This window comes from Motacilla alba, chromosome 1 (assembly GCF_015832195.1).
Source record: "Motacilla alba alba isolate MOTALB_02 chromosome 1, Motacilla_alba_V1.0_pri, whole genome shotgun sequence".
NCBI classification, from domain to species: Eukaryota; Metazoa; Chordata; class Aves; order Passeriformes; family Motacillidae; genus Motacilla; species Motacilla alba.
Genome location: NC_052016.1, coordinates 37,697,352 through 37,719,806, shown reverse-complemented (window position 1 = coordinate 37,719,806; position 22,455 = coordinate 37,697,352). Strand labels below are relative to the sequence as shown.

Genomic DNA, 22,455 nt, shown 5'->3' with positions numbered 1-22,455 from the left:
AAAGTATCAGAGATTCTGGAAGTGCTCTAGAGGTGTGTGCCTGTAGCTGCTAGGAGAAGAGAGAGGCTAAAGGAGCAACAGAAAATTGCCTTGGAGAAGGGAAGAAACAAACATGAAGGCTGAAGAAGTTCCAGGAGAAAGAAGAGGAGCCACTGAGATGCCATGAACCTTGAAGGGAGACTAAAACAGCCCCATGAAATCCAGTCAAACTTCAGAAAGTGGGGCTGAAGGGTGAGTGGGATATGAAACAAACAGAAAGACTGAAAGTGCTCCAAATTTCCCTTAGTGAGAGTAAGGAAGAAACTGAAAGACAGCCAAAGCCGCTTTGGAGAGGCTAGGGAAGAAGTGGAGAGGTTGGGAGAGTCCCAAAGAACAAAGTAGCCTTGCAGACACGGAGAGATTAGAAGAAAGCAGGAAAGAACTTCAGAGAAAAAAGTAGCATAAAGTCTGCAAATGCAAAGGATAACAAAGATTAGCCTCAGAAAGGTGGAAAAAGGTAGGCAAGAAAGAGTCCCAGAGCTCATACAGTAGCCTTGGAGAGGTGAGAAAATACTGCAGAAAGACTGAAAGAACCGTGAGAGAGCAGAGAGAGTAGCTTCACAGAGACCAAGAAAGAAGCAAATGTTGGAGTCCCAGGAAGGCCCACAGTACTACTGAAAGGCCACAAAAGGAGGAGAGACACTAGAATCTGCATGCAGAGTGTCCTTAGGACAAGCTTTCCCAGTTAGCCTGGAGAGCCCGTTGGAAAACATGCTCTTGTCCTTGTTCCTCAAAGCATTGTCCATTGCCATAAAAGCCAAAGCTCTGTCTGCAAAACTGGCTGTGCAGTCAGGTCTTAACCCATGGGTTGGGGGCTCTTCTGCCCAAGCTTTGCCTTTCCACTGGCAGGACCAAGGAGAACAGCACCTGGGCTCTGGTGCCCTATAGCCACTCTTGGTGTGCCTAAGGTCTCCCTTGACGGTAGCTCTGGTGCACACATGGAGGAGCAGGCCAGAGGAGCAGGCCAAAGTCCAGATGTGGACAGCAGAGAGCCTTCGTGCTCTCTGCAACAGCCCCACGTCTGACCTCCCTGCAATCAGGTTGCCATGGGGGGTATAAACAAGGTCAGTAGATGGGTGCCTCTGTACCCTGTAGGAGGCATCTCCAAGCAGTGTCCCAGTGCTGGCTCAGGCATGGTGCAGATGCAGCTGTTTGTGGAGCATCCCTTGGCAGTTCAAAGCACCCTGAGGAGTGGGGCGGTGAGTGCATGGATTACAGCTCGGATGCATGTGTGTGTGCACATTTGAGTATGGGAATGTGCTGTAGCTGTGTGGAAGCCCAACTGTGTGTACACCAGAGAGACTCTGGAGATTTTCTTTTCTCAGCTTGTGGCAGGTTAACCCTCACCCACAGCTAAGCAACACATGGTATCTCACTCACTCCCCCCTGAAAACCACAGCAGCATAGGGAGAGCAAAAGTGAGAAAACTCACAGGCTGAGATAAATACAGTTTATTAACTGAAGGAAAGGGGAAGAGGAAAAAAACCAGTGATGCAAAAGCAGACTGATGTCCAATCAGTCTCTGAGCAACAACTGCCTTCCCAAAATCTCTCTCTCCACAGTTTCTGTTATGGTGTATGACATTGTAGGGCATACAGTATCATATGGGTCAGTTTAGGTCAGCTGTCCTGCTTGTGTTCCCTCCAAATTCTCAAATACCCCTGATAGGGGGGTGCGTTGAGCAAGAGAAAGCTTTGATGCTGTGCAAGCAGTGCTCAGCAGTAGCCAGAACACAGGTGTGTTACCAGGGCTTGCTTTAGTCACAAATCCCAAATGTAGCACTATAGAGTCTGCTATGAAGAAAATTAACTCTATCCCAGCCAGACCCCAGTACACTCTTAAACATCACTTGAGTTCTGGTGGATGGAGACATCATGAGGATCCAGAGAGATGTGGAATGCAACTTTGCCTCTTCTTATGAATGCCTATCCTCCTCAGACTTCCCAGACAAACAGTCTCCCAACCCCACAGTTTGCAGTGTGGCATTGTGTCTGATCATCCCAATCTTGCTCACCACATTCCCCAGGCACAGAAGAAACTATGGGTACTTGCTTGTGCTGCCTAATGTAACTGGGCTCGGCTCAAAGGTACTCTGCAAATGCTCCTCTCTTCAGAGATAGTCCAGCCCAGCACAGATGGACAAGCTGCTCCCTATATAAGTGTTATTCACTAGGAGGTGAGGTGGACAGAGATGCCATATCCAGACATTGAACAAGGTTGCAAGTAATCCTTCCTAGGTTGCAATGAATGGTGGGAGAGGAATGCATCAGGCTATGGTTAAGTCTTTTTTCTCTGTATAGACAACTAATGTGTGTATTCAAATCTCAGGCTGATGGAGTCCATTGCAGGCATACACAGAAACAAACACTATGCATATTTCACATAGGAAGGTGTTATGGGTTAGGCTTTTTCTTTCTTTCTTTCTTTCTTTTTTTTTCCCCTTCTTTCTTTCTCTCAGGTAATTTTCTCCCCATTTGTTGCTCCGGAGATGATGAATGGACAATACTTATGAGACAAAAGACCTAGCTGGATGTCTTGGAATTCCATTGAAATGGTCCTGGGGGAGCAGGGGAGAAGGGGTGCAGTTGCAGAAGAAGGGGTGCTAGTGGCTGGGGACTCTCTGGCTGAAGGGTTTCTCTTGGGAAATGCAGAGATACTGTGAGAGGTCAGGGGGCTTACTGAGACTTGGCTGGGGGTCAGGGGCTGCACTCAGCCCCTTCTGCTCTCAGCGACTGGAGGGGAGAGCAGTCACGTGTGGTGTGGGGATTGGGCACCTGTGTTTCCTAGACAGGGCTGCACTGTGGTTTGCTGCAGACGAGCTCACCACCTGGAGTGGCACTGAGACCAGCTGCTCCCTGTAAATTTTGCAAGGGGAAAGTAAGTTTTGCATGTCCCCTCTTGCCCCTCGCTTGAGCCGCCCTTGCCATGAGGAGGGGCAGCTGAGCCCGCGCCACAGCGCCCCCTGCAGGTTCGGGGGAATCACCGCACCCCCTGCCCGGCCGGGAGCCAGCAGCGCCCCTGCCGGCTGCGACCGGAACTGCACCGAAGGGGAGAGCCTGATGGCCGAGAAAAAGTTGTTACAGGATTTTGGTTTTGTTCGGTGTTGCTGCTGTTGTGGTTGTTTGGGGTTTTTTTTTGCTTTTTTTTTTTTCCTTATTATATACATTCTAGTAAAGAACTGTTATTCCTTTTCCCTTATCTCTGCCTGAAAGCCCTGTCATTTAAACATTTTAATAATTTGGAGGGAAGGGCATCATATTTTCCATTCCAGGAAGCTTCTCGCCTTCCTGGGCAGACACCTGTCTCTTAACCCAGGACATAAGAGAAATAGGGTGATGAGTGGAGTTCAGTCATTAAAACAACAGAGAAGGAGCAGCACTGCAGGGTCAGTGACAACCAGCCCCATGCAGCTGTTCATGTGTCATACCTGAGAAATTGTGCTGGTGCTGGCAGAGTCACTGGCTTTGACGTTATCTCATTCTCTGACTGTTTGACTCAGGTAAACAATCATTATGCAATGCTGCAGTTAGCAATGCAGTGCCAGCCTAGAAAAGATAGGAGTCAAAAATTAGTGCAGGTGTTAAAGTGTTGTTCCTCATGGGTCTTCCGTGTTCATCTCCAGAGAGAAACAAAGAAATGAAAAGTTCTCTGCTTTCTGCAGCTGCTACAACTGCATCTATTTGGATTTAAGTTCTCTCGATGTCAGCTGAAGATCTGGAAACTTCTGGACTCTTCCTCCCTGTAGAAAAAAACCCTCCTAAACACCACCAAAAAAACAAACCAACCAAACAAACAAACAAAAAAAACCCCACCAAAAAAACCCAAACCCCAAACAAACAATCCAGGGATGATGGAGTTCAGATGGAGTTCAGTCTACCCATAAAAGGAGACAGGCAACTGGCAATTTTAAGCAACCAAGTAATGGTGAAGTATTGGATATAAGAGTGAGACAATCAGGGGAAAAAAAAACATCTAGGAATGTGCAAGAAAAGTGAAAGGAGACAAGGAAGTCTCTAGGATGTGGGTTTTATTATCCATTAATAAGAGGTAGGACATCATATACTGCTTGGGACAATGGCTTTCATTCAGTAAAACAAAAAACAAACAAACAAAAAACATGGAAGAACTGATATGTTCCCAGACCTTTTCCATCTCCCACAGAGTGCAGAATAGGCATAGCTGGGGAAAGCATAGCAGGAACTGGGCTAGAAAAGGATCTTCCAGCAAACAGAAGGATGCAGGAGATTCAGGTTACGAAAAATCACCTGACACATCTAACAGCTCCTTGAACAACAAATCAAGAGGATGCAGACTTTCAAGCAAAGAATGTAAAATAATGTTCTTTTAGAGCTTCCTCCACATGTCAAGACCAATGCCATATTTGAGGTGGACAGACATGGCCTCCAGGTGTGATGCTCTGTAATAAGCAGAGTATTTCCTCAATCTCTTCTCTCGCCACTGGGCAACTGCATTTGTGAGTGTACAAGTTTGTGGATACCACAGGTGTCACACGCATCCTACAATTTCCTTTATGCTGCAATACACATGTCCATCATAAAATCTTGAAGTATTCTGAAAAGTTGCAAAACACAGTCAGCCTTTTCTTTTCATGGCACAGTCATTATACTGTTATGGGGGGTCTTGGGGGGCATGGTGTGTTTATATTTTATTCCTTCTTTGGTTGTTCTGTTTGGTTTCTGCTTACTTTCAGTTAATGCTGGCAGAATTATACGTCGTTATCATTTACATTATCATTCACTTGCATATATGTAACATTACACTGATTATTAAAAATTAATCTACTATGAAATGGCAAATACCAAAGAAGCACCCACTTTCCCCTCATGGTGAGTCTATAATGACAGTTTATGTTCCTTGTCTTTTCTTAGTTGATACACTCGAGGGCAGAGAGCAGCTCTTCAGAGGGACACAGACAAACTGGAGGAGTGGGCTCACAGGCACCATATGAAACTGAAAACGAATGAAGGCAAAATTCTGCACCTGGGAAGAGATAACCCCCAGCAACAATATGTGTTAAGAAATGGTGAGCAGCTATTCTGAAAAGCAATGTGGTCCTGGTAGATGGAAAGCTGGATGTAATCCCACAGTGTGCCCTGGAGGCAGTGGAGGACAACTGCACCCTTGGCTATAAAATAGCAGGACCATATTCAGGATCTCAAAAGAAAGGAATACTAGGATTTTTTTACCCCATCCAAAATACCACATCCAGTTTGAGGCTCATCAATACATGAAAGGCTGATAAAATTGATCAACTGAAACAATTTCAGCAGAGGAACACCAAGACAGTCAGGAGGCTGGAGCACTTGTCCTGTGAGGAGAAACTGATGGACCTGGACTTGGTTAGCCTGAAGAAGGCTTGGGTGAGGCAACTAACTGCAATATTCCAACAGAAGATTCCTTCTGCAGAGGTTAAGAAGACCAGGCCAGGCTCCTCACAGCAGTATATGGTGGTAGGAGAAGAGGCAGAAGGCTTAATTTGTGATGAGAGGATATAGGGAAATTTTTTTCATGCCAATGAGAGTCAAGTATCAAGCACTGGAAGAGGTAGGATAGAGAGGTTATGCAGTCTATATCCTAGTAGGATTCAAGACCTGACTGGATACAGTCCTGAGCAAAATGACCTGATCTCATAGTTGATCCTGATTTAAGCAGGAGGCTGCACTAGATATAGTTGTAGAATGGTTTGGGTTGGAAGAGACCGAAAGATCATCTAGTTCCACCTCACCTGCCATGGGCAGGGACAGATTTCACTGGACCAGGCTGCTCAGAGCCCCACCCAACGTGTCCTTGAACACTTCCAAGGATAGGAGGTCACAATGAAGTCTCCCTGGAACCACCTCTTCTCCAGGCTAACAGCCTCACCTCTCTCCGTTCGTCTATGGAAAAGGGGTGCTCCAGCCCTCTGAACACCTTTGTGGCCCTCCTCAAAGATGATAAAGATGCATTCCAACTTGAATCCTCTTTTAATCCCCTGTCTTATACAATTAAAGAAACACTATCCTAAGGTAATTGACTGTAATTTCCATCTGTTTCAGGTAGCTTTTACCAGCTTGGAGACACTGTGCCTGTTCTTTTCCTGCCCAGGGAAAGGCACTGCCAGGAAGACTGAGGGAGCTCACCTCACAGGGTTACACTGAAAGAGTCAATGTGCACAAGTTGCAACACAAGAAATTCTGGAATGGACAGAAAGACAAAAGCTTCTTGCCCTTGAAAACAGCTCAGCAGACATGCCTGGAGAGGAAAAAAAAAAAAAGTTTGAATGAGGAATTGAGCAACCTAATCTAGATTTTAAGTAAGACCTGCTTTGGTAAGGAGACTGGATTAAAGAACTTCATCAGTCCTTTCAAACCTTAATTCTTCCATGATCCTACAATTTATGTACCAGGCAGTACCAGGAAGTCCTCTCTTTCACTTCCATTTGACCATTCCCTGCGAGAATGGGTTTGTAACTCAAGTCATGTGGCCACTCTCCACTTTCTGCCTTTTTGCTGCTTGAAGTAGAGGCTGATGAAAGTCAATTAATGCAATTACATCTTCTTTAGATAGGCTGTTAGTCTGCACACAGTACATCACATATCCACAGAAATCTTTGGATTTGAAAGGTTTTTATGTTCTTGTTGCCATAAGGAGTCTGGCATTAGCATGCAGCTTGCTAAGAACACAGTCTCATAACAGATATGAAGATATTCTTATCTCAAGAGAGGTTTGTGCTCCATTATTAATTATCAGTCTAAACATACAAAGAAAGGGAAGAAACGCACAACAAAAATCTCAACTCTATCCCACACTTCAAGGCACAGCAGCAGAAACCTCTTTAAAACTTTTGGCTGCTAGAAAGCTGTGCATTCCGCTACTGTAACTTCAAATGCACAAATTCTGCAAAAAGCATGACCCTTTTTTAAAAAAATACACAACAGACACAATAGCAATAGAAATAAATGACTCAAAGAGGCCCATATTAGACTTCAAGCATTGCCAGCATCTTTTCATTCAAAACAAAAGATGTTCAACAGACATCCAGCAGCTAAGGTGGTAACAGAATCCTTCCTTGCTTCTAGTCTTTGTATAGATCCATCAAGCAAGGCAGGCTATGTCCCAACAAACTTCATGTGCTTTCCAACAGCGTCAATACAAATAACTTACTTGAAAACAATGGCTCTACCTCTGGAAAAATCCTTTATTCAAGAAGCATTATATTCATGCCATTGAAATACCTCCAGTGATTTACCAAGGGCTGCTTTTTACTCAAATAGATAACCTTTTCTAACTCTGTATTCAGAGGCAAGGTCAGCACAGCCAGAATCTGGATAAACATCCTGTTTGACACTCCCTTAGAATTGGAGAAATCAATCATTTTCACTCCACCTGTGTTGTTCTTGGCATGCCGCTCAATGAAAACCCTTCCCTGCAGGATGTGCTGCAATGACGGCACACCTGTATAAGGACTGTCTGTGTTTTGGAAGTTACGAGGCCACTGGCTGACATTAGAATGCTGTAGGTGGTGTCACTGCCAGCTTCTCCACCCAGCAGCTCCCCTCCTAGACTGTCTGCACCAAAGGGTGATCTATGCTCAGCACTGTGGCTTCTTTTACTGACTGGTCTTAGAGCTGCTGCTTCTGCCAGACCTCATTGTGGCAGAGCTGCTCATGGGCCCCAAGCCGCTGCAGCAGCCTCTTATTGCTGCCTTCTTTGCTCTGTGTGATCTACGCTGTGCACGGTGCGATGGTCACATCTGCTGCCGTGCCTGGCACCAGCACGATGTCGCAGCTCTGGTACCACAAGGGACTGGCACCAGTACTGGTACTGGAACTAGGACTGTTACTGTTACTGTTACTGGTCCTGGCACTGGAACTGAAACTGTGGCTGGCACTGATACTGGGACTGGAACTGGGCCTGGTACTCTGCAGCTACAGGGAGAGGTACCTGAACAACTATTGGTACCAGAATTGGAACTGGGATTGACACTGGCACTAGTACTGGTAGTGAGACTGGAACTGGGATTGCTACTGGTACTAGTGCTTGGACTGGGACTGCAACTGCAACTGGGCCTGGTACTGGTTTTAGTACTGGTACAGGCACTTGGACTGCTTTTGAAATTGGGACTGATGCCAAAACTGGGACTGGGCCTCGTAAAGGTACTGGGACCGGCACTGGCACTGAACTGGTACTGATACTGGCACTGGGCCTGGTGTTTGTACTGGTACAGGTACTTGGACTGGTTTTGGAACTGGGACTGGTGCTGGAACAGGGACTGGTGCTCGGATTGCAAGTGGTGCTGATGCCGGTACTGGCACAGGCAGTGGTACGGATACTGGAACTAGGGCCTGGTACTGGTGTTGATACTGGACGGGAGTCTGGACTGTTTTTGGCACTGGGACTGGGGCTGGGGCTGGAGGCGGTGCTGGGGTCGGAAGCGTGCCGGTGCCGGCATCGGTGCTGGCACTGCGGCACAGGTGCCCGCACAGCTCCCGGGCCTGGGCCTGGGCCCTCCTCGTCCCCTCCGCGCGTCACGACAGCGGCTCCACCCCCGCCCCGCCCCGCCCCGCCTTGATTTGCATGCCCGCCCCCGACGGGCCAATGGGGCGCGGCCACCGCGGCGCTGGCCCCGCCCTGCGCGGCCGCCGGTAACGGAAGCGCCGGGAGCGGAGCGGGCCCCGCGCGCCCGGCCCGCGCGGCGCGGGCGGCCTGCGGGAGCGCGCCCGGTGCGCGCGGCCGCTGCGGTGAGTGCGGGCGGGGCGGAACGGCCGCCGCCGCCGCCCCTCCCCCCGCGCCGCGCCGCGCCCTCCCCCCGCGCGCCCCGCAGGCCGCCGCCCGCCCGCCCCGCCCCGCCCCGCCCCGCCCCGGCCGCCGCGCAGCGCGCTGCCAGGCTGGGCACCGGGGTGGGAGGCGGCGGCCGCTGCGTGTGGGGGAGCGGCCTGCGCGCCCGATGGAGGGGTAGTGGCTCTGTGCTCGGCTCGGTCGCCGGGCCGTGCCCTTGAGCGCCCATGGATTCGGCTCCGGAGGGTGCGGTTACGGGTGGGATTGCGACGGCGGCCCCCGGCAGCACGGAGCGGGTGCGTGGGGGCGCAGGTGGGAAGGGCATTGTCATTCCAGAGTGTGTCCCGTAGTGGTGCTGGTGCTGGTCCTTCTCCTGCCTCCCCTCCCGAGCCCTGCGGGCTCACCTCGGGCAAGTCTCCTAATCAGGTGTCGTGTTCTCTGAGGGAGAGCCAGAGATTCCCCTAGCACTGCCTGTGTTCCCAGCAGGATACTTGTACCAAGTCGATGCTTGTAGGGAGAAGAGCCTTTGGCAATAAAGCACGATGTGCCAAGTGAAGCAGGCAGCACGGGAAGCTGCCAGACAGTCCACTGGGATGCTGCTGTCTTTGTGATCATCTGGGTGGTGAGACCCTGGCACAGGTTGCCCAGAGAAGCTGTGGATGCCCTGTCCCTGGGAGTATTCAAGGGCAGGGTGGATGGGATTTGGAGCAACCTGGTCCAGTGGAAGGTGTCCCTGCCCATGGCAGGGGGATTGAATCCAGGTGGTCCCAAAGTTCTCTTCTAACCCAAAGCATTCCCTGAGTCTGCACACTGTAAAGGATGTATATCAGTCGAACATGAAGTACTTACGGGAAAAAGAGAAAGTGCATTGCCAAAAGTAGTAAAGCCATTCAGTCACAGCGCACAAGTGCTGTTCTTGTTTAGGAGGAAGTTTTTCCTAAGACATTTGTTTAATTTGAGGTGTTCTGGTAGCTCCTGGACCAGTAGAAACAGTGCTAATGATGGGAGTTGAGGCCCTTCTCAAAATGCTACCTAATACTTATAAATGATGTGCATTTGATTTTGAATTAATCAGTAATTCCTTCAAACATTTTGGATTTGTGCCCCCTTTGAGAACAGTTCTCTTGTTTTTATGGCTTTACATATTCATGCCTTCAGGTGTTTCCACCACACTTTTAAAATATCCTGGAATATACCTGTTTACCCTAGGCTTTGTGATGAGGGTACAAATATGTCTGTTGGATGTAAGATTTTTGTAAAGCCATGGGAATAACTATCTCTTAGTAAATGGTTTATTCCGGAGTGAATAATGAGATGCCCCTGGAGGACTCTTAAGTGTGTTGTCAGGCACAGATAATCATGCCTTCTCTGCTTGTAAAGGCATGTCCTCTTGTTCAAAAGGCATCATTGGTTGGATTGATCAGAGTCAAGGCCCTGAACTAATGCTGCGAGGGAGCTGAGCTCACCACTTTAATGGGAGCATGAGGAAACAAAACATTTCCAAGAAAAGCCTCAATTGCTTTCCTCAGCTTTAAAGAAGTGCAGCCTACCTCTGCCTGCTCTCAGTAGGATAGAACATAGTCAAATACTTATCCAAGAGGAAGAATCAAATTGAAGGTGAAAGATTTTCACCAAAAGATGTTGGCCAGTTGTGCTTTCAACACCAAGGGAATGCAGGTTCCGTGGCTGTGTTGCTGTGAGTAATAGAAGAGATGTTGACAGATGCCCTCTGAAGCAGAGAATGGTTTTCTTATCTCTTTCAAAATACTTTTTCTGTGCAGCTGATGAACCTTTTGTGTATTGCTGCTTGAACTTGAGGCAGCAATCCATACATGGAGCCTTGGGTAGGCTTTCATTTTCACTGAAGTAGGTTTGCCCTCAGATTCTGCAATTTGGTGATGTTTTAGAGATCCACTTATGATTCCCCTGATAAGAGGTTTCTCAGATTTATTTTTTCCAAACAACTTCAGAAATACAACTAGCTGGGGAAAAATGGGGGATGAGGGGTGATGCCAGAAGTGCCTCCTGCTCTGAACTGCTGCCCCAGTAGCACTGGCCAGAATGGGGATGCCTACTTTTAGTCTCTGGTATTTGTCTTCCTCAGGTCTCTATTTTTTTCTGGGTTGAAGTGACCAGGAAACAACTGAAGCATCCAGGATACTAACTGCATATTGTTTGACTTGTGCTGGAGGGTGTTGTTTCACTTCTTGGAAGAAAAAGTGAACTTGAGGACATATTTGGGAAGAGTGCCAAAGTGTTTTGCTTAAACAGTTAGAGTGGATGAATTGCTGACCTTTTCTGGGAGTGGGGCAAGTTTTTTCTCTGAAAGGTTCCCTGAAACTTACTTAGAATTTTTTTGCTTGGGGAGGTTGTTGCAGAAAGTTGACACATTAGGAAATACATGCAAATAGAGGTGAGCACTTTCAGAGTTTTCAGAATTTTATAGACGAACAAAGAATGAGCTGAATTCTGGCAGGGACTGTTCTTCTAAAGATATTCTGGCATAGCTCTTGGTGGACTTAAACTTGTCTAGCTGCTTTTTGAACTTCCATAAATTTGCAGCATCCAAACCATACCATGAAAAGAAATTCCATAGGTTGCCATCTGGTTCCTGAGGTTTTTCTTTCACTTACTTTAAACTTGACATGTGCAACCTTCAATAGGTGTCTCCTCCATATGGCAGATGAAAATGTGATTCTTTACTCCCTATTTGGTTTTGTCATGATTTTGTAGACCTCTGCTGTATCCTTTCCTCACTTCTTTTTCTTTCATCCTTCAGAACCCCAACTGTGGTAGTCATTGCTTGTGTGGGAGCCAGTCTTGCTTTTGGTGTGAACCTTTTCTGTAAATACAAGTACAAAGTATCAGGAATTTTACTATGTTATTTTTAAGTGGGTGCATTAGGGGGGAAAATTCTTCTTCATGCAGTGGGAAGGAATAATCTACTGTGGTCTTTCATAGTTAAATAATTGTATTCTTTGTCTTAGTATTAATTTTTTTTCTTAAAACTATTGATTTCCAGTCTGATTTGTTCACTGTTGGTGAGTGCCTAGTAGGTGTTTCCATCAAGCTGTTGGATGTAACCCCAACATCTCATTCTTGAGAAGTATGAACGATGAGCCTGTTGTATATTTCTGAGTGGCCTTGATCCTACAACCATCAGTATGAAATTTAGCACCTCTCTTTGATCAGATAAAGGCTGTAGCTCTTGCCTTTACTGTCACACTTTACAGACAATTAAGAAAAATTTGGAAGTGTTTACCTAAGTTAAAAGATAATACTGGATAAGTAGCAAATTGAGAATTTTTCTCTCAAAGGGAAAGAACAGATCAGTCCTCAACCTGATAGGATTTTTTTGGTAGTTATTGCAAATACACTTTATTTTGGTTTTTTTTTATGAATTTCTCTAAACTTTATTTGTGTGTATGTGTGTGGATGTTTCAGGAAATGCTTCAAGGACCATCAGAAGATGTGTTTGCAGAGATGGAAAGTTCAGTTGAAGACATGGATACCTCTGATACCCAGTGGGGCTGGTTTTATTTGGCTGAGTGTGGTAAATGGCATATGTTTCAGGTAAATAACTATGAAGTTATATTGGCTCTGATGGATTCCATACATCAAATTACCTATGGCTGAGTTTGTCTTAATATGCTTTTTCTTTTATTTTGAAGAGCGACTCAAACAATCACTGCTCTATCAGCAGTGAAGATATTGAAAGGAGTTTCCGAACAGACCCCCATGGATCTCTGTCTTTTACTACTGCAAAGTTTAACTACACACTGGACTTTTCAGGTATGTGTCTTGCCAAAGAGTAAATTTAAACAATAGAAGGTCTCAGATACACCAGCACTTTTGTTCATTCAGCAGGTTATTGTCTTCATATTTGATGCAAAACCATGATTAAGAATGTCTTCTTTACTGGAAAGTACATAGCAGTTTTTAGAAACAGCTGCCCTGTTCATTTTTTGTGTAGTTTATTAATGAAGTAGCAAGTTTTGTTTAATAGCACTGCATTGGAGTTCCTACTGCTTGCTCCAGCTGCAAGTGGCATGTAGGATACATCTCTTCAACTGACTGGGAAGGTTGAACCTTTTTTTCTTTCACGTGCAACTCCATGTAAGCTTGGAAAACCTCTTCCATTCATTCTATATAAGAAACATTGCTGTAAAGCAGGCTTCCTGCAAAATACTGGCATCAAAATGATTTAATAATTCAGCAGGTAGTTGAAGCCAGTTCTGTTCTCAGAATAACAAGGAGATAGGCAAATGGATTTACTGGTAGATTGTGAAAATTTTGCTTATGCTGTTCTTGTAAATTACAGCGTATTACAGGTTTCTATTGTATGTAACTAATAATAAATGTAATCTGTTCTTTGTTCACAGGTGTGTTCTAGTAACTTTTCTTTCAGTTTTTCTATTCATAGGTGGTTTATTTTCTGATTAAATTACAAAACAGCTATATGCTTCAATATAGGAAATAAAGGAAATAAATACATATTCCAATATTTGTATTCAAATTTCAAATATTTCAAATACAGAAAGTGGAGACTGGGTAAAACAGCAATATACTGGCAGTAAGGTGCTATCTAACAATACAAGTAGTTTTATGCTTACTTGTGTTGAATTGTCTTTTTATTAAAAACTGTGTTTTGCATCCAGAATAAAAGCACTATGCTATAAGCATGTGTTAAAGAACAGTTTTATGTTACTCTCTTTAGGCCATGATGTCTGACACTAAGGATAGTGTGTTCTTTGTCATTCCTTTCAAGTCCGTGGAAGTTCTGCCTGTGATTTAGTGGGACTGAATGTTAGATGGATATTTGAAAAATATATCTTTAGTGTATGTAATATTTGGACATTTTCCCAACTCATGTAAATGACAATGCATTTAGAAACATTTATTGAAAATGCTGATTTGTTACTTGTTGAAATAGGATTCCTGTCAAGTAGCTTAGGGTGTAGTAATATTCTTTTAAAAAATGATACTTAAATGTTTCATATGTTGTCGATGCATTCCCAAAAATTTCTTCCAAATTCTTGTTTTATGCTCAGTGATGAAACAAATCAACCTAACTACCCTTAAACAACGTCCAATAAAGCGAGCTCCCTTTGCAATCAATTCATTCAGGTAAGGAAATAAGAGGAAGACTCCTTATTTTTCTTTTATTCCTGCTTCTTCTAAGTAAAATGAAACCAAAATGTTTAACCTTTATTGCTTATATTTATTTGCTTTTGGAATCACTTGCTCTGATTGCCTGTTGAATCAGAATTGCTGCGGGGAAGCAGCATCAAAAAATGGAATCCATTGACTCCATAAATTATTTAGAAGTAGTATTGTAACAGGAAAAAAAGAGTGAGTTACATGTTGAGCCTGTATTTTACTCATTTACTCTAGAATTACTTGGAGTTTAAGAAATTGTGGTGTAATTCTTTTATTAGGAGTTTAATTGCTTTAGATTGTCAGTTTCTTACCATTTGATCAGTCATTAGATGTAAAGCTGAGCTGATGTAAATCTGGAACTCACTAAACAATAAACTGAGCTATGCAGTGTTACTACCACAGGTGAAATTGAGTACGTAGGATATGTGGATTTTTTTCCCCAAATAGTTTCTGAGAAAAAAAATAGTTCTGAATTGTAGTGTGGTTATACATTAAAAAATAAATTTTTCATTTGTCATAAGAAATGTAGTAGCAATCTGTTTACACTGACTTTCAAGAAGACTGGTTTTGAAGTGCCAACATTTTTTCAGTAGATATTTGCTAAATAGTGCATACAATGATGTGGCAATTTACTTTGTTCTTTGAATAATTGCGTTCAGTACTCTTATTTCCATGTGGTGACATTTTTTACTTTCAGGAGATTTCTTCTTTTAGTCCCAGTTTTAAGACTTAAGAGCATCAATGTATGTAGTGCATGTGCTTAAACTATTCTTTTTAGTAGCTCTGTGTAAACTTCATGGGGGGTTTGCTTTTTTTGCACACTGTGTTGTTTGGAGCAGGAGTTTGACAGGAAGAAAATGCCTCATGTCTTTGAAGTGATGTGCTTTTACCTTTTTTGTTTGAAGTTTCATCTGTGAAAATGAGGCTATCCCTATGCCTTCACACTGGGAGAATGTAAATACTGAGGAGCCATACCAGGTAAGAGTTGGTATGCAACTTGGTCAAAAACATGTGACAATGAAATAATGCATCGAACTGAAATTGCACTAACCTCTTTTTTTCCAGCTTATTCCATTGCAAAAGAAAACAAATGAATATAATGAAGTTTCTAGTCTCTTTGGAAAAACAATGGATAGCCACCGAATTAAAAGAATTAAGAGAATACAAAATCTAGACTTGTGGGAGTTTTTTTGCAGGTGAGATGATTTCTAAAACCAACAGTTTTAGGATTGTTAATGGAGAAAAGTTTTAAGTCATGCAGCAGAAATATGTTTAACTGTTTTTATTATTAATTAAATTTTTTGTTACTTTTTAACTTTAAAAAAATTTCTTATTTGTCATTTCTTTTATTAAAAATTTAATTTTCAAGACTAGCTTCAACAGGTGCAGAAATTTAATACTTGTAGAAATGCATTAGATAAAGCTGTAGCATAGATTATGTATTTAAGGTGTTCAGAATATCAGTGCGGTAGATGCCTATGATCCTTACAGTGAAGTAAGGAGACAAAAATCAGCTTTTTGTAAAATGATTCCTTGAGGGGCTTGTATTATTTTAATTTTTACTGAACAAAGCAAATTAGTATTTCAGTCTTGTTAAATTTCTCAATTTTATGAAGCATAGGACAGAACTAAGTGTCCATTGAACACATATTCATGCAATTCTTCTAAGTTTAATGTCCTACAAAACCTTTTTCTAAGTTCTTGGCTTTTCCTTCTTCATATTGTGCTGGCCTGGAAGAAGTAGGAAGTACCCAGTTTGGTATCCACTTATTTTTGGTGACAGTCTTAAGCAATTGTACTTGACAAAAGTTGTTTGTGTATCTTGTAGGAAGGAGTGCATATCAGAAGGTTTAAAGATCTTTTTCTCTAATAAAATAATCTAGACTAAGTTAAAGAGTGAGGAAATGACTAGCCAGATGTATACTAAAATCTTGCATAAGTTACATTATTTTTTTAAAGATATGTCATTTATTGTTAATTTAAAGCTATATCAACATGTGTGAGGAAGTGAAATTCATTATATATGTTAATGGTTAAGAGAGTTACCCAACTTTTAGTTAAGTTTCCTTTTTTTCTTGATGGAGTAAGGAAGAGGGTCAGCAGAACTGCTGCCTTGGACTTCCAGAGGTCAAACTTTGGGTTGTTCAGGAGATTGTTTGACAGAGTCCCTTGTGAGGCAGTCCTGAAGGGCAGATGAGTCCAGGAAGGCTGAACACTCTTCAAGAGGGAAATCCTAAAGGCTCTGGAGCAGACTGTCCACATGTGCTGAAAGACAAGTAGTTGAGGAGTAAGATCATCCTGGCTGAACAGAGAATTTTGGCTGGAATTCTGGCAAAAAAGAGGGTTTATGACCTTGGGAAGAAGGGACAGGCAACTCAGGAGGAGTAAAAGATGTTGAGATGTTTTGGAGAGAGAAAATTAGAAGGACCAAAGCCCAACTAGAACCTAATTTGGCCACTGCTGTAGAAGACAATAATTTTTTTTAAAATAAATCATAACAAAAGCACGGCTATAGAGAATCTCCATCCTTTACTGGATATGGGGGAAACATAGTAACAAAGGATGAAGAAAAGACTGAGGCAACAAAGGCATTAATAGTAAGACCAGTTGTTATCTGGGCACCCAGACCCTGAGCTGGTAGACAGAAGTGGGAAGCAAAACGCAGCCCTCATAATTCAAGAGAAAATGGAACCTGCTACTCCACACAAGTCTATGGGAATGGATGGACTCTACTGGAGGGTACCAAGGGAGCTGGGGGGTGCTCGCTGAGCCACTTTCAGCCATTTAGCAGCAGTCCTGGCTCACTGGGGAGGTCCTGGTTTGCCGGGGTAGAGCAAGTGTGATGCCCATGCACAAGAAGAGTTGGAAGGAGGATCCAGAGAACTACAGACCAGTCAGGCTGAGTGAGCTCAGTGCCAGGGAAGGTCAAGGAACAGCTCATCCTGAGTGCCATCACACAGCGTGTGCAGGGGTCAGGCCCAGCCAGGATAAATTTAGGAAAGGCAGGTCCTGCTTGATGACCAACCTCACCTCCTTCTATGACAGGGTGACCCACTAAGTGGATGAGGGAAAGGCTGCAGTTATTTTTTACCTGGACTTCAGTAGAGCCTTCGACACTGTTTTCCCACAACATTCTCCTGGAGAATCTGGCTGCTTGTGGCTCGGACAGGTGCACTGGTTGCTTGGTAAAAAGCTGTCTGGATAGCCAGGCCCAGGAAGTGATGGTGAATGGAGCTGCATCCAGCTGGTCACCAGGGCTCAGTGTTGGGGCCGGTCCTGTTTAATATCTTTATTTGGGATCAGGACAAGGGGATCAAGGGCACCCTCAGTCAGTTTGCAAATGGCACCAGGCTGGGTGGGAGTGTGGATCTGCTGGAGGGGCAGGAAGGCTCTCCAGACGGACCTGGACAGACTGGATTGATGGGCTGAGTCCAGTTGTGAGGTTCAATGAGGTAAAATGCCAGGTCCTGCCCTTGGGTCACAAGACAGTGCTGTAGGCTTGCACATACTGGTGAAGAAATTTTTGCCTGCTAGTATATTACAAAGAAATAAGTATTCCAGCATTTCAAATTCACTTCTTTTGGTGTCCCAGGTAGGAAAGTTGAAAAGAAGATGATGCTTAGTCTAGCATCTCAGTTTGGAGTTGTCGAGGAGTACAAGTAAAAAAAAGGTGTTGGTCAGTGAGATTGCTGACCAGTTTTAGAAAAAGCTTGTGTGCTTACACAGGTACAAGAAGCATGTCTCTGGGTATTTAGTTTTGCTGGAGGTTTTACCTTTTATTGAGTGAATTGGCTGAACGAGAATTTTCACTGTGCTGGATCAAGTTAATTTTGTTGAATTTTGTTGGATTATCTTGTCACTGCTTGTACAAGGTGCTAAGATGATGCTTTTTAGAACAGTTGGACTCCTTGAATTCTGTTCCAAATTGCCAAAGTGTCCTGTTGTGGCATTTCTGCATTCTGCACAACCAGCTTGCCAGTGTACTCAGTATATTTTACTGCTTAGGACGAACAATTGCCACTTAAACTTTTATGGTTTTGAAAAAGTGTTTTGTTTAATTAATAAGATAAGAGATAACATTTGATCATTGCTTGAACGATTATTTGCATCACTGCAGTGGTCAGAACACATTTGCTTCTTACAAAGTTCCCATATTAATGATGATGCTAAATTTGCTTTATGAAATGAACTGGTCAGAGATAGTGAAGGACTGTCACAGAACATCTCTGGTTTGATTATTCACTTTTTCTATAAATCCGTTCCATTCCCCTGTTTCAATAGAAGTTACTCAAGGCTACATTTATATATTGTCAGAGATCAACAGCCAACAACAGAGGGCTCCTGGTTGAAGAAATTTCAGATGTTCAGCATAACTAGCCCTTAGATCAGTAGATTCGTTTTTGCTGGATTGCCTAGGTAATAGTGCTTTATAATCTACCAACTTTGTTATCCCTTCTACTATGACATTAAAACAGGTGGAGGAAACCAAATGTGTAAAATTACCTTTCTTTTAAAGATGTATCTGCCAAAAATGACCACACTGAAACTAATAACACATGAACAATATTGATAAAATCGATGTAGGATGACCTTTTTTTTAAATCTTAGACTATGTTGGAAAATAGTCCTATGGCATTCAGAAATGTGTGATTTCTAAATATGTACCTTAAGAATTCTGACGTGTTTAAAACCTAGAGTCATCTAGGTATTTGTAAAATGGAATGTCTTATGTCTGTACCCTCAGCAGTGTTTTCACAGTAATTTAGTGTGTTTGTACAACTATTTATTTATTATGTGCTTATTTATGGATTTATTGTGTGTTTCCTGTAGGAAAAAAGCTCAACTGAAGAAGAAAAGAGGTGTCCCAACAATTAATGAGCAGATGCTGTTTCATGGCACCAGTAATGAATTTGTAGAAGCAATATGTATTCATAACTTTGACTGGAGAATAAATGGGATGCATGCTGCTGTATACGGAAAAGGTAAGTACTGCTGTCACATACAACAGTGATAGTGTTAACAGCCCAACATTAAGTCTTCCCTGTAGTATGTACTTTGTGATGCATGCCTTGTGTTTACCCAAGAGCTGTTTAATACAGCTCTGCTTTTATGGCAAGTGTAATTAAGGATGCAATAAGGAATGTCATTGTCACAACTGGCTGGTAGGGCCAGGGAGCATGGGGAAGGGATGTCCAGCAAAGCGGTGTTGATCACAAGACAATCTCTCTACTAAAATGTTCACACTAAAAATATTTGGTCATATTGTTATGATATAACAATTAACAACAAAAAAACCGTTTCCTTATGAACATAAAAGAACTGCCTTTTTTCATCATGTTGATAGCTATGCTCTGGTAGTCAAACTGTCATGGTAAGAATGTAATCAAATTTTCTTTGTTTTTTATTTGAAAGGCACCTATTTTGCAAGAGATGCATCATATTCCAGCCATTTCTGCAAAGAGAGCATGAAGCACGGAGATACTTTCCAGATTCATGGTGTGAACCTGCAGCCTCATCTGCACAGACCAGATAAAGTCATGTTTCTTGCTCGTGTATTAACTGGTGACTATATCGGTGGTGATTCAAAGTACATGAGGCCTCCTTCAAAAGATGGAAGCTTTGTGAACTTGTATGACAGCTGTGTGGATAATACCTGGAACCCAAAGATCTTTGTCATCTTCGATGCCAACCAAATCTACCCTGAGTACTTAATAGAATTTTGTTAAGTTTGAACTGAGTATTGTTTGTGGTTTTTTTGATACTTTTGTTCCTTTTGTAAAGACAACAACATAGATGTATGAAAGAGAGCTGAAAGAAAAGCTGGCATACATTTATGGAGGAGGGAAGCTATTAAATATTTAAGAGAGACTGGTGAACTCTTTTTAAAAATCTGTAAACTTTACTAATGCATTTTTCAAATGTAGAGACTATTATAAATCTGAAGTTGCTTAGTGAGCCTTAAATACATTGAGTATTGGTAAGTTTTCAAAGGCAAGATTTATGTTTTGATTTTCTAAAGTATATTAAAAGTGGTTAGAAATATGCCTCTAATACAGTATGCATATGATGAAATTAATCTTTTATAAAGATTGCCTATAAAACAAAGTAAGAACAACAACAGCAAAACCCCAGGGGACATGGCTATGTGTGCATATGTGTGTGTGTGTCCTTGTTCTGTAGTACATGTTACTTTGTTTGGAGGTCTCTTAGTTTGGATTCTAAACCTAAAAAAAAAAAAAAAAAAATCTACAGCTCCTTCATCAGTTTCCTCCAGATAAAGTTCAACAAAGCTGTAAGGTTTAACTTTATGTACATTTTACTGTAAGCTTCAATTATATAGTGGGAACATAACAAAGCCCTTGCAGCAGGATTTGACCATTGGTTTTGATGGACATGAGGCCCATAAACTTGTGGTTGTTAGTTGTTTGGTATGTAACTTGGGCTCACTGTTGGGATAGCAGCAGTGCCATACGCCTTTCTCAGTTCTTGTCCTGTGGAATTTTTGCCATCTCCTTGCAGTATTCATGAGCTGCTGTGATTCGTGTCTGGTCAGAGTTTAAGATACACTCGGTGCTCATAAACTTGGTGTTACTGAAGACAACGTTTAGATTAACTTAACTATAAACAATACAGTTAAACTAACAAGGAAAATTTCAAAAGATGCCATCCTTTAGTTTTTAAACACTACAATAGAAAGCTTTCAGTAACATATGCAGGTTTGCATAACTGGTTGTAAAGTTGAAGAGTATTTTTCACATGTAGAAAGAGCAAAAGAGACAATATTTGGGTAAAGAACAAACCTGAGTATCTAAACACATGAAGAGGCTGAGGAAGGGGCTGTTACAGTGAAATGCACTGTTGTGTGATCGATCTGCTATGGAATTGTGTCCCTAGTGTCCTTTGTTAAAGGACCTAAGTAGCACGAATGGACAAAGTCAAAGTTGAAAGCTTTCCAGGATTTTTCTTTGGCTATGGCCAGTAACAAGTCCCTGTATATAATTGTAGCAGATATAGAATGATCTATGTTGGTTTGTTATAGAATTGTTAATGGACTTTTTGGATCAAAGGCTGTGTTTCAAATGTATTGCATTTAAAGGCACTGCAGCTGCTGGCATGACCAGGTCTGCTCAAAGTCGTACTAAACCGGTGGAACTGGAAGCATGAGATGACAACATATCTGGCATCATAACTGAGGACACAAATATCTCTTCCTTCTCTTGCGTGCTCCTACCGTTGTCTGTCAGTGGATCTTGCGCAAGTTGTTTACCTGTTTCTGTTTGTAATTTCATGGCAATTTTCCTGTCCCTAAACCATTTAGGGCTAAAATGCATTTTCCTTTATTTTAGGAAGTATGATTTCTGATCCCAGCTGGGAACTCTAGGTTCTACTCTTGTAGGTATGATTTGTGTTAGAGTCACTACTACGCTAGCTCTGCAAAAGGCACTTTGTTCCCCACATTGTATAAAATAATAGCAAATCACGCAGGGAATTTGTGTATTACTGAATCCTTTTTATTATTACACAGTATTCTACAGAGCATACATTTTGTGAAACTAACAAATACATGTACTGTTGTTCCTTTGATTTGGTCTTTTATTTCCTCTGAAATTGATGTTTTTAGTTAAGAAAACTGAAGTTTCTTTTTTAGCGCTTCATGGACACAAAGTACCACAATTTTTACTGATCTCCGAGACTTTTCTGATTGTTTGTGTGATGGTGTCTTGTTTGCTGCTTAATTTGAATTGAATGGCACAATCTTAATCTCACTGCACAATTGAAGTTTTACCTCTTCTTTCAATGTTCAATGTGTTCTGCTTTTTGTGCTGATGAATTTTGTTATTGAAGATGTCTGTAAAATAACTGTCCTTTCTCTGGGAAGGGGAGAGTAATTATTATTGCAAGCAAAGTCCAGAACTGTACAAGTACAATACAGGAAATAGTTGGACTTAATAAAAAGAACATTGAGAAAGGGAGGAAAATAATTTCTTGGCCTTTAGAGTGTTAAAGAAAAGAGAAGGGATCTTGGTGTGGTTCTGGGGAAGGAAACCTGATACTTTCTGTTATTGTTTCATGTAGTGAAACTTTGTTCTCCATTTTGGTTTTACACCTGTGCAACACAGCATGCTACTCTCTTAGCGTGTCTTGATCTGAGGTAGAGCTTTCTTACTAAATTTTTCTTGTGACAGCGTGTTTTCACATGAGCACAGTACTTCAGAATAACATAGAAAAATAAGATCAGCTCATACTGGCTTCCTGGACCAGCTTTGATTTTTACAATTGGAGTGTACTCAGTTATTGCTGAATGGATCTCATTTCATCCAGAGCAGTTTGGGAGAGTGTCTGTCTGCATTCCAGTTCATTTACAGGGTCAGTTTGCACAAATTCTTGTTTTTGTTAGAATCCAAAGGGAGAAAAAAAAGGATACAGCTCTGTTTTTTACTACATGTCCCAGTACACTCTTATCCAAGCTAGATGAGA

The 22,455-nt window shown here is 42.5% G+C and overlaps 1 protein-coding gene across 2 annotated transcripts; it reads left to right on the top strand.

Annotated features, from left to right (window-relative positions):
• The first annotated feature begins 8,727 nt into the window (after window positions 1-8,727).
• Window positions 8,728-21,852, top strand: PARP11 (poly(ADP-ribose) polymerase family member 11). 2 transcript variants are annotated; one of them, XM_038152064.1, is made up of 8 exons: window positions 8,728-8,780; window positions 12,262-12,390; window positions 12,489-12,609; window positions 13,869-13,944; window positions 14,883-14,955; window positions 15,043-15,173; window positions 18,808-18,959; window positions 19,390-21,852. In XM_038152064.1, exons 2-8 carry the CDS (start codon window positions 12,265-12,267, stop codon window positions 19,701-19,703), a joined length of 993 nt encoding a protein of 330 aa, XP_038007992.1. In that variant the 5' UTR covers window positions 8,728-8,780; window positions 12,262-12,264; the 3' UTR covers window positions 19,704-21,852. The 2 variants fall into 2 exon arrangements, with proteins under 2 accessions (XP_038007992.1, XP_038007983.1); XM_038152055.1 differs by lacking the exon at window positions 8,728-8,780 and adding an exon at window positions 8,856-9,113.
• The last annotated feature ends 603 nt before the right edge of the window (window positions 21,853-22,455 follow it).

Coding starts and splice junctions, on each gene's coding strand:
- PARP11 (XM_038152055.1), top strand. CDS start 9,045: ATGGATTCGGCTCCGGAGGGTGCGGTTACGGGTGGGATTGCGACGGCG. Junction 14,956..15,042: donor ATACTGAGGAGCCATACCAG/GTAAGAGTTGGT, acceptor CTTTTTTTCCAG/CTTATTCCATTGCAAAAGAA. Junction 18,960..19,389: donor TGCTGCTGTATACGGAAAAG/GTAAGTACTGCT, acceptor TTTATTTGAAAG/GCACCTATTTTGCAAGAGAT.